The sequence below is a fragment of the Drosophila albomicans genome, chromosome 2L, assembly GCF_009650485.2.
Source record: "Drosophila albomicans strain 15112-1751.03 chromosome 2L, ASM965048v2, whole genome shotgun sequence".
NCBI classification, from domain to species: domain Eukaryota; kingdom Metazoa; phylum Arthropoda; class Insecta; order Diptera; family Drosophilidae; genus Drosophila; species Drosophila albomicans.
This window is the reverse complement of record NC_047628.2, coordinates 6540882-6553339: the sequence shown is the minus strand read 5'-3', so window position 1 is coordinate 6553339 and position 12458 is coordinate 6540882. Positions and strand designations below refer to the sequence as shown.

General features: G+C 37.1%; 1 protein-coding gene across 1 annotated transcript in view; it reads left to right on the top strand.

The window, feature by feature from the left end:
* Nucleotides 1-12458, top strand: part of LOC117564311 (disintegrin and metalloproteinase domain-containing protein 10) — a 131863-nt gene that overhangs the window by 88458 nt on the left and 30947 nt on the right. The window contains 2 exon segments of the mRNA XM_034243007.2: nucleotides 5677-5873; nucleotides 5940-6492. Coding sequence (XP_034098898.2) covers nucleotides 5677-5873; nucleotides 5940-6492 — 750 coding nt within the window.

Below are 12458 nucleotides of genomic sequence, written 5' to 3'. Positions count from 1 at the left end.
CTTTTTGGAAGTGCTTAAACTTTTACTTTACGCTGATAAAATGATTGCAGTGCTACGTGATTTATTGCACTTTTCTTGGATTTTATTTGACAACCTTTCGTGCGGTTTCCTGCACAGCTGCTCCACGATGCTGCTGACTTCAGTTCCTCGACCATTTTGTTGGTAGTTTAAGTTACGGACCAGAGATGTCCTGTATTTCCGTTTGGGGCCTGTCAGCTGCCCCAGCAAACATCTTATATGGTTCTACGAAAAATGAAGAAAAATACATTTTCATGGAAACTTTTCAGAAACTTAAACATTGCACGCAAATGTACTGAATGACCTTAAAGCATATTGTGCGTCGGTATTTTCTTTGAAATCTGCATTGCAGATTGGCTTGGGTCTGGGATTTATGTAGTTCAAAAAGCATTTGTTAGTTACAGTTACCGACATAAAATGAACTGACATTTAGCTTGCTGGTGCAATGTATTTCATATGGTATTTTTATACCCGCTGCCAATAGAGTAGAGGGGTATTATAGCTTTGTGCCTCTAGGATATTTTTGCAATACTTAGAATAATAACTAATTACTTATATTTAAAATTTAGTATTATATCATAATAACAAATATAACATTTAGTTTTTTTTTAGTATCTCGGTATATTGATTCGGTATATTTTAAGTATTTGTGTGGTATATAAATTTATCATATTTTAAAATTAACACCGCGCTGTTTTGTTTATAAAATGGAGAGCGAGTATCTCGCAGCCGAGCACACCTGTCTTTCTAACTTTCTTACTTGTTTTGCATTTGCAACTGTATTAAGTTGCAAAATTTACTTAGATGCATATTTTTCTTGCTTAAGAGCCACACAACAAAATTAATGACTCAATGTAAAGCCTATTTTCGAGAACTATTTAGGCCAATGAAAATTAAACTTGTGCAAATTGGAATACGCTTTACAACCATTTATTGCTCTGATTCTAGATCTAGAGAATACATTGCTGTAGAAATTATAAGCGTATTAGAAACACATCAAAAGTTGAACGACAGCAAACAGTTTATATATTGGCAAAGAGAAGGGAATAACCTAACATAAAATCCCAAAGAATCTCAATTCCAATGCCCGCCCGCATCATCTATCAACGTCAAGCTTAACTAGAAAAAGCGAGTCTCAATGCAGTCGACCGGAGGACTGAGGGTTCGGAAAGTCTTATCTAAAAACGTGGCGCTGTGGAAAACTGCAGTGCCATAAGAGGCAGAAGCAATCTCATAGAGAAATCAGACATCCAAGAAGCGAGAGAGAGAGAGAGACAGAGCAACTGACAGACTTAAGCCTATCAATCAAAATGAGCATATAACCACCCAAAACGCTGACCAAAAGCTTAAAATATTCAACTTGAGCGCATTTAAGCCCATTTTGTGCGAGCTACTGCAACCAAATTGAATCATCATTGAGTGTGTGTAGTGGAAAGAGAGTGAAAAAGAGAGAGAGGGGACTTTCGAGTGTATGACACATGCAGTTAAAAATGAATAAACGCCGAAGCGTGGGGAGAAGAAGGTTTCGCAATGCGTTGCTGGGTTCTTCCTCGGCTGATGGCATTAAACGCTCGTTTGGCTGACACAAAACGACGTGGATCGATGCGATGCGAGCAAAGACACTGACAATTTTTGGGTTAATGGAATTTAAGTGAGGTTGGACACACACAAAACTGAAATTGTGCTTTTCCCCCTCGTGTTATTTTGTTTTTTGTGGGTGGCCACAACTGATTGAACATTTTTCAATCAAGTGTTCAGCAGCCGGTGCCCAAAGCGACTAATTTTAGCTGAGAAAGACGGGAGTGCAATGTGCGACTAGTTTTTATTTTCCGTTTCTAGAAGTATTCGCAATGCGCTACAAGAAGACAAACTGGTTTCTTTATAACAATTTCTCTCTATCGCTATCGATGAGGAAAAACCAGGCGAAACGACAAACAAAAATGAAAATGAGAGACATAAAAGTGAGAGAGTGAGAGAGAGCGTCGCTGCGGCACATGTAGCAAAAAGAAAAGTTGTTTGCTGTAAAAGTCGGGCAATTGTCGGGGGCTATTGTTTTTCATTTTCTTGGCCCAATGTTGGTCAAACGCTTTGCCATATTCAATTCTTATTTCTTTTTTTCCTTGCACTTTGCCAGCTTGCAACAGTAAATAGCGAAAGTCGTTTTCAGCTCGTTTCTTATGTGGGCCAAATGTGCAGCTGGGCCAGGCCAGACCAGGCCAGGCCGATTCGCTGAGGAAATAAGCAACAGGCCCACAGCTGTGATAAGATATTTGTTTTCAGTTGTCGCAATAAAACAGTATTGAGAAATGGTTCGATTTTTGGCACTTGCTTTGGGTCACCAATTTCTGCTATCAATTCTATTTTCTTTTGGTTAAAGTGAAGTATAAAGTGCATGAAATATATATTTAAACATCGTTTCATATGCATAATATATCACTTTACAGTCAGCTAAAAGACTTTTCCTCTTTTCGCCTTATTCTGTTCATTGTGTCTCTTAAAACGTCTGTTATTATTGCCTATTATTCTTAGCATCCTTTCATTCGAGACTTTATCCCTTTATTATGCTTTTATTTTAGCCTTCGTTGTCTTTTATTTCCTGCGGCTGAGTTTACTTTAACCACTCAACTGAGCTGAAGCTTGTTCACCTTTTTAACTTATTCTGTGCAATCTCTCCATGGGCTTTTAGTCTTTGTTTAATCCGTCCCTACGAGTGTATCTATTCATACTTGGGTAAGGTAATATACATATACATATAGACATATACTAATGTGGATATATATGTGCATATATAAAACTATGTATACTATATAGAAGGGCTTTCTATGTCGCTCCTAGTATTTGCCATCTTTTTTTTGGTTACTTTTTGTCCACTTTCTAGGTCAACTGCTAAAGTGACCTCGGTTTGCTTTGCTCCCCAGCGGAGTGACCCGCACCAATCATCCTGTGAACTAGAGTCCTGGTAGTGCATAGTAAAAACGAAAAAGCTAACAAAAAAAAAAAAAAAAAAACAAAAAACTTTGTAATGTTTGCTTGAGCATTCAGTTTAATTACCCCTTTTAAAACCTTTTGCAGTTTGTTTTAACATTTTGCACATTTCACGTTTTTCCTCCAGTATAATTTTCCACCATTTCTTCACGCAGAGTGTGGAGCCCTCATTTCTCACGCTTTTTGCGTATTTTTCATTATTTTGGCGCATTTTAAGTAATTAAAATTCCTCACTCATGGCAAATACATGTCTCCTTTCCACAGAATTCTCTTGGTTTTTCTGTTTTTTGTTTTTCTGTTTTTTTGTTTCGCAGACAGGCTGTGTATCTATAATTGCGAGTGTTTCTGTATCTGCAGCTGTAGTTGTAGTTGTAGTTGTATCTGTATCTGCGGCTGTATTTTATGTGTATGTATCTGTGTAGACCGCAACCATTCTGACTTTATTTTCATTTAACTATCGATTTTTGTGGTTTTTTGAACGCAATTAACCTTCCGCTCTTCCTTTTGCTCTTAGTTTTCATTTCAGTTTGAATATTCCGAAACTTTTTGGCTTGATGAGCCATTTGTAGTTGCTGTTGTTGCTGTTGATGCTGCTTTTTCCTTTGATGAGTTTTCCTATAGGTCTTTTCTGGTTTTTGCTCGCTCTGCTGCTGCTGTCGTCGCTAAGTTTCGCCAGCTGCTGGTTTTGTGTCAATTTTTCATCTGTATTTACTTTGCTAATCCTTGCTGATAATTTGATGTGGTTGTGTCTGGTCGAGCCATGCTTGTATTGTTGGGAATTTGTAAATATTTGTGGCATTAGGATTACTTTTGTGGAGTTCGTTTTACTTGCTATTTTACAGTACATTTGTGGCAACATAAAGTCGACGGCATTTCATTAAATAGAAATCATTTCTCATTTAATTGATTTGCCATTAATTTGCAATGGACACTTTTCAAATGGAATTAAGTCAGTAGACTTGTGCGAAACTAAATGTAGGTTTGTCTTAAATTAAACTCAATTTGCTTGTTTGCTTATTCCAAGTCAATATTTATCAATTAAATGCATAACTTTCGAGCAAACCGATGCACGTCAATTATACAATTTAATTATATTAATTAAATGGCAATCTTTTTTTTTTAAGAAATATTTTTCAATATGTTTTGATGCATTGAAAGCCAAAGGTAATTTGCCAGCCATTTTCATGGCACTTATATGTATATGCACTATGCAATAGTACATCATCGGGCTATAGGATATCCGATTGGTCCATAAAAACCACAAAACAAACATCCGTACTGAACGATAAATCTTCGAAAACCAATTCCACAATCCAACTCAAATCGGCTAGCCGCAATTTCAAATTAATTGAAGGCCGGAAATTGAAACGCAACGTCAACGGACGGATGCTCCACTTCATGCCCTCACTGCAGAACTGGCTCCCCTCCACTCCCCAACCCTCCTTTTGTCATGGTTTCTCAAATTAAAAATACACGACAAACGCAAGGGGAACGCAGGCAGGCGCAACATTGACCGGATCACAAACAGTAAACAGCAACATCTAGAACAACGTTGCTGCATTTCATTGCCATTTGAGTTGTTGCATTTACGAATGAAACTTTTAACGTTTCATACTGGGATTTAATGGCCACAAAAGTGGGCCCAATCTTGAAGTGACCCTCGCTGCGGCCCTGGGCGAGGTGCCTGCAATGCATTTCCTTGTAATGCATTTACTTTTGCAGTTGTGCTCAGTGTCGCCCAGCATCAAGTAAGCAGGCAAGCAAGCACTCTTCGTGTGTGGGCGTGCCCTGTCGAACTTCAAGTGCAAGTGTGTAAAAGTGTAAAAGTGGCAAAGTTGGAGGAGTTTTCCCTGGCACAAACATATTTATTTTGGCAGATGGACTGGAAACCAGAAACGAGAAATGGCAACACGAGCGATCAACTTGCACAGAACATTTCTGCTTTGCCAGCAACTTGTGCAACATTTTTAATGCATTTACCTCCCTCCTCCCCCTTCACATCACATATACAGAGACACGCACACAGATAAATGCATAAATGCATTACTTGTGTGAATTTTGGTTCTCCCTGTGGGTTGTTGCTGTTGCCTTTCTTGGCTTAAGTGTGGGCGTGCCCCCGATTGCCTAATGGAGTGTTCTGTGCAAGCAATAAGAGACTCTCAGGCAACAGCAACCACAACATCATCTAACAGCAGCTCAAGCAATATGGTGCATGACAAATCAAGGCAGACATTATTTGATTATCTAAGATCTAGTCTGGCATACTTAAAATCAGAATTATGCGTATTAATAACGATGACTTAATTTGGGCTGCTTTAGAAATCACGTGATTGCAGGCATTCGATTAATTAGTGAAAATGCATATCAACAGTAATTATGTTGTTCATGTTATTTAACAGCATTATTTACTCTAATAACAACAATTAGAGCGAGCAAATTGTAGAAAGAAATTAAAAACTAGAGAATATAGAGTTTGAAATAAAATGGGAATACAAATATAAAATAAAGATAACTAAATAGAATAGAATATAACTAAAATAGAATATAAATATAAAAGAAAGTTAGTATTTAACTTTACATGTAATATTTTGATAGTATATTTCTGCTATCTCATATATATATTTTTCTATCGTATCTTACTAACGACTTTAATATTGTTTCTATCTTTTGCAGGCCGTGAGCGACTCAACGAATACATATCCCACTATGAAACACTCAACTATGATCATGAGCACGTTAGAGCTAGTCACAATAGAGCGCGACGATCGGTGACCAAAGATCATTTTGTACATTTAAAGTTTGCAGCACATGGAAGAGACTTCCATCTTAGATTAAAACGTGATTTAAATACATTTAGTGATAAGTTAGACGTGAGTATTAACTAAATTTGATATACTATCTACATCATATAAACATTTTATATTTTGCATTTGCAGTTTTATGATAGCAACGGCCCTATTGATGTGTCCACTGATCACATCTATGAGGGCGATGTGATAGGGGATCGTAATAGTTATGTATTTGGTTCCATACACAATGGGGTATTCGAGGGTAAAATTATAACGGAACGTGATGCCTATTATGTTGAACATGCCAAACATTATTTTCCCACAAATCGCACGACGACCACCGCAAGCGCAACCGCAACCGCAACAACATCGTCCTCGACGACAACGGGGTCGACAACTCAAAGAAGGAGCTCCACAAACAGCAGTCTCAACAGCATTAACAACAAAACTGCCATTGATAATAAGACAGAAAACTTCATAAATAAAAATGCTGATACCACCACAACGACGACGTCGACGACATCAACAACATTCCCAGATTCTACGACAATGTTCACAACAACAAAAACAACATCAACAGCGGAGGACGCCATCATCGACCAGGTGGATGAGAATGCCGCCGCACAGGACGAACTTGATTTTCACTCCATTATCTATAAGGAGTCACATGTTGAGGATGCCTACGAGAATGTGCGCGAAGGTAAGTCAACAAAAATATACTCCTGCCCTCAACTTTCTCAGAAATGAAAAATTTGCGCGTTTATTGTGAAAGCACTGAAGATTCGCCCTCGAAATGTGAAAAAATAAAAAGAAAATTTGGCTTATGATTTATATGGCGTGCATTGGCTGAAGTTGAAGGCTTCATTGTGCTACCCAGACCAAAGTTTCAAGTCAACCTTGAAATTGTTTGATAACATTTCGCTTCTGTTTTGACACTTGAGTTATGGCTGTCTCTAAGTGTGCGCTAATAATACGAGTTCTTCGTCATGTTCCAAGTAGCCTTAGCTTGTCAAATTGTCATGGGGTCTCCAAGTGACAGTTTGTGGCTTACTTTACAGTTGTATGGCTTAAACATTGCTCATCGTGTGAAGTTTACAAAGAAAGATTCTGTATTATAAAACATAACTACGAACAGTGTGAAAATATTGTTCAATAAATGTGGAAGCATCATTAATTTGCTTGAAGAGTTTTATTCTTGTTATTGGGAATTGCTTTTTCTTTATGAGATAGCAACAAAGTGAGGTTATGCCATGCATGAAAATTGGCAACTTCGCAATTTGCATACGCATGCAGTGAAAATGCTGCCCCGTCTGTTGCTGGGGCATGCTACAGCCAAGCAGTCATGCACAGAAAATTCTCTTACCAGTTCAATGGTCAATATTTTTTATGCAACACGACAATAAACTGAGCCACAGATGATTCACCATCACACACACACACTGCATTACGGCTACAATGACACTGACAATGAAAGTTGCAGCAACATGTGACCATTGTGAATGCAACTTGGTTGATGTTATTGTGCCAGTCGCAACAATGATGAAATCAGCATCCACTTGCAACGTGCAACGCTTCTGGACAGAGGCGTGGCCTGCCTTGGCATAAAAAAAGGGTTGCTATTGTAGCTGTTGCAAGACAGGCAACAAAAGAGCTCCCAGCAGCAACGACAAGGAAAATAGAAAACTAGAAAAAAAAAATAGAAAAACAAATCTAATGCATAGCTAAACAACTGCAACAATAATTTGTAGCAAGGGGCAGACTGAAACGGGGCAGAATCGGGGGTTTCCCCTATTTCCTCCCGGGGATTTGTTGCAAAAATTGCATGCAATTTGACAGACACACACACACAACAGCAAAAAACAACAATGGCAAATAAAACTATTGTCACGGGCGCAGTTAGTAAAATATATACATACATATATGTGCATCTGTGTGTGGGGGTGTGTCTAATTTTGGGGGCGTGGCTCGGCGCATTTGGGTGTAATCAGTTTAATGAGCTTACACAAAAGCCACTTACATTTTAGTCAGACTCCAATTGTTGTTAGTTAAGCGACATTTGTTGCCGTTTTGTTGCATTTGATTGATGCACTTCACACTGATTCCAACTGATTGTTCAGCTTACCATATATTTATCCATAAGTACATGCATATGTGTGAGTGTGGCGTGTTGTTTGTGGTATGTGTGGCATTTTGGCGTGGGAGAAATGTGTTACATTTAATTAGGCTCGTTTTTGGGCTAGTTTAGCATATTTTGTGTTTAGACAACAGCTTGAAATAACATGTCGGAACAATTGAAATTCATACATAAATCATGCTAATTAAAAGCATTGTTCTATATACCATCTGACAGCTGAATTGAGAAATTGAATGAGTGGCAATTCCCCATAAGGCTGCACCTAATAAGCTTTTGCGCTTAATTGACAAGTGCTGAAGCATGTGCATAGTGTCAAATGAAGTGTGGCAACAGTGCACTTTCCATGCTTCTATAGTAATCTTCAATTAACAACGACCTTAGTGATGCCGTAGTGTCAATTGAAGTCGAACAACAAAGACAATTAATGTGTGTTATTCTTTATTTTATTGGTAATGAATATTTATTTCTTTCAAGTGCGAACAACTAACAAGTATTCAAATAAATAATTACGATACGATACAAAACTTGGACCATATTAGGTTACACTTTAAAGGTTTCGAATTTATTGCCAAACTTGTGTGAACAACAAAGTAAACTGTAGTGAAGTGAAGTAAAGCAAAGCCAAAGTATGTGGAAAAGTTCATAGAACTCATGGCCAAAGAGCAGCACATAAAGTTCGATTAGTGCAAAGTGCGTTGTTGCCATGCTTCACTTGTTGACACAGCAACTGTAAGCTGAACTTTTCCAGTTGGAACTCTTCTCGCATTTTTTTTTTGTAGTGCCTTTTATGGCTTAATTGCTAGCTAACCATCCAGCAGCGCCTTAAACTGTCCAACTTTATTAGCTACTCCAAGGCACGCACGCAACAAAGTATGAGGAAAGTATGTCGAGGTGTTTACGCTCCTCGAGCTTATCAAAAATGTTGTGCAATCCTCTGTGTATATGTATCACCCTTTGGTCTCGCCCCCAACGCAACCCAGCCCCACACACATTTAATGCCATTTAGCAGTATATTAAGTTTTGTGCTAGAAATGAGCAAATGTGTTGCACGAGAAGGGCGCTGGCCCCTGCTTTGATTACTTTGTTGGCTGGCTGGCTGACTGTATGCATACAGCTGCGTGTTAAAATCAACCAAGCGAGGACACGCATATTTCCTCCTTTTTTCTGTTTTTGTTGTACCCATCCTGGCTTTGACACACTGCCGTGTCTGTCAGGCAGCCAGTTAGTCAGTCAGCAAGTAGCAGAGCGTACGTAAGACGACGGAACTCGAACTCTTGGAACAGATTGAGAGGGGCGTTAATACACCACGCAAACACACTGGGGATACGCAGCAGTAGCAGCAGTCTCTTCACACAGTGACTCCATTAAGGGACAACTACAGTCTGCCACTTGAATGCTGTATGCGGCATGGAAATCACAATTTATACACATTGTTGTAATATAATTTTTGCCCAGCCAAACAGAATGCAACTGAAGTGGCATTTATTTTACTTTTTCTCTTTTTTTGTTGCCTTGCCCCCTTCGTTCTTTCTTCCATTCTTTGCTTTGTTCAGCCACATTGTTTGGCCGTGCCATTGCAGTTCCCAAAACCCCTTGAAGGGGAGTCCCCCTCGTGACTACCCTCTCTCCCTTTCTCTCTCTCGCACTCTCTCCCTCTATGTCGCTCGTTGATATTTCTCGAGTGCATTGGCCATGGCAGCTTTATGCAGCAAGTACAACTGCAACAGCCATTAATGCAATGCGGCTCATTTTATTTATGAGTGTTTTTTATTGCACTTCTTTAACATTGTGGAAATCGTGCAAATAGCCCCGCGTTTTGTTTTCCCTGCTGCCCGGCTAATGTGATTATTTATTTATTATTTTTAGTAGTTACGTTCACAATAGTCTAATATAACTAGCGATTTAATAGCCAGTTAAATATAAATTAAATCCTATTTTCAAATTTAATGTGCTCTAATAGTTCTTCAGGCAAAGACTATATTATTACAAGCCTGAATAAATATTTCATCCCTAAGGTTGTTTAACTTACTTTAAAGTTATTTATAAAAATTATATTTGAAAATTATTAAAGCCTGCAAAAGCTAAGAACCTAAGAATCTCGCCTGACTTAAGACAACTTTGGTAAACAATGATTGTTTTAGCTATTCAGCGAAATGTTGTTGTTTGCAAACTGAGCTTGATATTCGTCAACGATGCATGAAATCGGCGTCCTCTGAAAACACGTTGCACGTCACAAATACGTATAGAATATGTATGCGTGTAGACAGGATTTACACACAAGCTGCGCTGCGATTGCGATGTTGTCGATGAGGACGACGATACCAAAAAGCGTACAATAATTTCCGGCATTTGATAACGACAACAATAACGACAACAAGAACTGTTTTTCGGGCAACGCTTGGGGGGAGTTTGGCGATTGTAAACAAACAAATTTCATGCTACGTTTCACCGGAAAGTTCAAAGCCATTTCGAGGGGTGACGCGACGTTCGAAAGAAAGAAATTCCGAATAGCAAATTGACAAGCGAAGTCGCGGCAGTTATGGCCGGAAATATACTGTATGCTTTTATGCATTCATTCGTTTTTTTCACGTTATGTTGTTTATTTATTTCAATTTTTTGCGTTATTAAAACGTATTGAAGTGAGGCATCCAATGGCCACGTTAATTGGCAGGCATGGGGTCACTCACTCTTTTGGCCTGATCATGCACGCACCTCATGCTTATTGAAATTAAGCTTGTTTGCCTATAGTCTATTGACAGACATGGTCATTTGATTAGTGCAAATATTTGTGGATTAATTGAATTCTATTTTTTTCTGTGCTTAGGGGGTGAGCAATAATATATAAGATTAATAATAATAATAATAATAATAATAATAATAATAATAATAATAATAATAATAATAATAATAATAATAATAATAATAATAATAATAATAATAATAATAATAATAATAATAATAATAATAATAATAATAATAATAATAATAATAATAATAATAATAATAATAATAATGATAATGATAATGATAATGATAATGATAATGATAATGATAATGATAATGATAATGATAATGATAATGATAATGATAATGATAATGATAATGATAATGATAATGATAATGATAATGATAATGATAATGATAATGATAATGATAATGATAATGATAATGACAATGATAATGATACAAGTAGTAATAAAATAAATAATAAAAATAAGTAATAACAAATCATACAAAATTAAAATACTTTTAAATTAGAATTTTATTCAATGTATATTATTATTATATTTTTTTAAATTTATTATATCTATCGCGATCAACGTATGAATTTAGAGTACAATAATTTAGTTAGCAGTCTTTGTGGAAATCATTGACGAGACAATAAAATTAATGTGTAATTCAATTGTACTATTTGTATAGTCACACCTGCACATATATCTTCAAATATGTATGTGTAAAAGCAGCATATGTGTACGTGTGTGCAACTCTTGACAAGTATGTATGTGTGTGTGGGTGGAGAGCGGTCAACGACGCTACGCTACTCGCTGTGCTGCGGTTGGTTGAATACATTTTGCATGCGTGGCGACATGTGTCAACTTCTATTAAGTTAACGTTGGTCATTCAACCCGCAGTGTGTCGGGAGCAATTCGCTCCCTATACGACATGTGAGAGGCATGTGGTCAGCAGTTTGCTGTTGCCAACTCTGATGCGGGCGATGTTAAAAGTGCGACCTGTCACGGGGCTGTTACGAGGGACATTTCTCGAGCTAAGCGATGGAAAAAACGCAGCCACAATGTGCACTGCAAACTTGTCAGACGATTTAGAAAATCTGCTTTATTTTTTTAGATTAATGCACTTTAGCTGCTGGCTTGATGGCGAAAGAAGCCCCACAAAGCGCATTTTTCTTGTCAAATCTAATTTAATTTTGTATTGTTGAATGTAAAACTTTAATAAAAGTAGCAAAAAAAATTGTGAAATTGAAAATCAAGTTGAGAATAGCTAGCAAAAAGACTAATTTTATAATTTATATTTAATCAATATTTCATCTAATTCTTAGCAACAAATTCTAATTGCATTTGATTGCAATCATTTAATAATTATGAAATTAAATTTAAATGGAAAATCGTATGTATTCTGAATGTTAATCAATACTGAAAAACTCTAAAATAAATGTGCATTCTGCTGACCAGATTTCATTTGTCGGTAAATTATGAATGAAATCCAATTGAGGTCATCGAGCTGCTGTGCTTTTATGTCGAACAATGCATAATTGCTTTACCCAATTATTATTACAAAAGTCAACAAAATCAGGGTCCAGTGTCGAGACTGAAATGCAATTACACGTGACAAATTACAGAGATCAACAAAAGTGCAGCAAATTATAAATACGCATTCACAGTTAGTTGCGGCTGCACAAAAACAATTCAGTTTTAATTATTTGTATACTTTAGTTTTATTTTTATTATTATTGTGGGTGTGTTTTTTGGCCATTTGTTTGTCATAAACCATACTCATATTATTTTTTTTTTTAG